The 1,766-nt window shown below is 36.3% G+C and overlaps 1 protein-coding gene across 1 annotated transcript in view; it reads right to left on the reverse strand.

Moving 5' to 3' along the window:
• LOC112504959 (60S acidic ribosomal protein P0-like) overlaps positions 1 to 817 on the reverse strand; it is a gene marked incomplete at its 3' end in the record, with an annotated part of 2,097 nt that extends 1,280 nt beyond the window's left edge. Inside the window, exon 1 of the mRNA XM_025108915.1 lies at positions 143 to 817. Within this exon, the coding sequence (XP_024964683.1) occupies positions 143 to 397 (255 nt within the window). The remainder of the gene's footprint in view (positions 1 to 142) is intronic.
• Between the last annotated feature and the right edge of the window lie 949 nt (positions 818 to 1,766).

Genomic DNA, 1,766 nt, shown 5'->3' on the forward strand with positions numbered 1-1,766 from the left:
ATATAAAATATCAGTCCCAATACATACTAAACTTTCAAAATATCTAAAAACTCAAAAGAAAATCATAAACAATCGATTGTGATGTCCAGATCTATAACAATTGGCTAGAAAACAAAAAAAAAAAAATCAAGTCTCAACTTACAATAAGAAGAGGGATGAGATTCAAAAAGGCCTTGTTTCCAGTCTTCTCAGAGTGCATCCTGACAGATCGTTTCATCATAGTATTTTTGCCCATAAGGATAACAGAATCGCCTCGAAGACCATGTCGAATGTTCTGAAGCTGGTTGGAACCGACATTATCAGCCACCGCCACAAGGATCTRCGTGTARTCATCGAGAAGTTGGCATAGTTTCTGATCGTAAGCTATCTTCTTGTCAGCCTTCGAAACCTTCCCCATTGCTGCTATAAAACTGGGTTGTTGAAAGTTGAGATCGTGTTGAAGAGTTTTACACTGAATGAACGGAAGCAACTACAAAACCCTAATAGTAAACAGAAAAGATGGATGGTAGACTGGGCCGACAGACTGACTAATGGGCTAAGGGGTGCCTAGCCCACCCTTAAATTCCAATTTTACACAAGTTTAGTCCATCTTCTATTCTATGATAGTTTAGTTCTATTTTGAAACTCTACTTTTTAATACAAATGACAATTTATTTACCTCTTAATAGTTTCATTAATAGACAGTCTTTGGATCGTTAAGAGATGAATCTTGTCTAGCATAATAAGGGTTTGTCTTTTGATGGTTCCAAAACCCTCTAAATGATTTAGTGTATTGCGTATCCTTAAACCGTTGGRGATGGGGATGTAATTATATTCCCCAGCGGGGATGGGGATGTGATTATATTCCCCGACTGGGATGGAGACGGGGACGGGGACAKRRATTGAACTAAGGCATAAAATTGGCATGGGGATGTGATTATATTCTCTCTTCTTGTTAAGGAATAAAATTGTAAAGTGAAATAAAATYAGTAACATTAACAATTGGCATGTCGATAACTAAGGCATTCTTTATACATTCATGACCTTGCATGAAGTTTTTTCTTTCCAGAAGGAAGACGATACCTCTTATTAGTTTTATTTAGAAAGAAACTAATGTACACTTAAATGTCATGGTAACTACCAACGAACTGCATCTCCACTCCCTAAATGGGACAGACCTCGAATGTTGATAATTGTTGAATATCCATTCAATTCTCAAGCATCTCATTTTCCGTTGTTGTTTAACCTTGCCAGAAGACAACCCAAGTGTAGTCGAGGACAGACGTTAGCAAATTTGCCAGTCCATGCCAACATACAATCGGTTTTAGGATTAATACATACTTCTATTGCACTTGAAGTTGCAACGTCAATGAAATCTAGCAAGAAAATGTATATTATGTAGAAGTTAGTTAAAAATGTAAGCTTTGCCAATTGTATCTAAAAATTTATAAAAAAGATTACCTTGGAATTTTTCACTGCAGTAGAAGTATTTAATCTTTAAATATATTGAAGTAAAACCCTCAAAGAACGAGGTGACATCCTAATGAATGGATAATATTCATCTTTGGATTGTGGTTGAGTTTTGTGTATTCCACGTTGATGGAGTGACAGAAGATTGACAAGGAATGGTTGGTATATAAAGGGAGGTTGAGATGCCTTTATGGCAACTCATGGAGTCGACTCCTCTTGGTTGATCCTCTAAATTCACGTTGTTGGCTCTTTTTGGATAATCCTTCAAACTCACTGGTTGGCTCAATTTGGACAACTATCTTTTAGCAAAAATATTA

The sequence above is a fragment of the Cynara cardunculus genome, unplaced genomic scaffold (assembly GCF_001531365.2).
Source record: "Cynara cardunculus var. scolymus isolate 2C unplaced genomic scaffold, CcrdV1 Un_Scaffold_7544, whole genome shotgun sequence".
Classification (NCBI taxonomy): domain Eukaryota; kingdom Viridiplantae; phylum Streptophyta; class Magnoliopsida; order Asterales; family Asteraceae; genus Cynara; species Cynara cardunculus.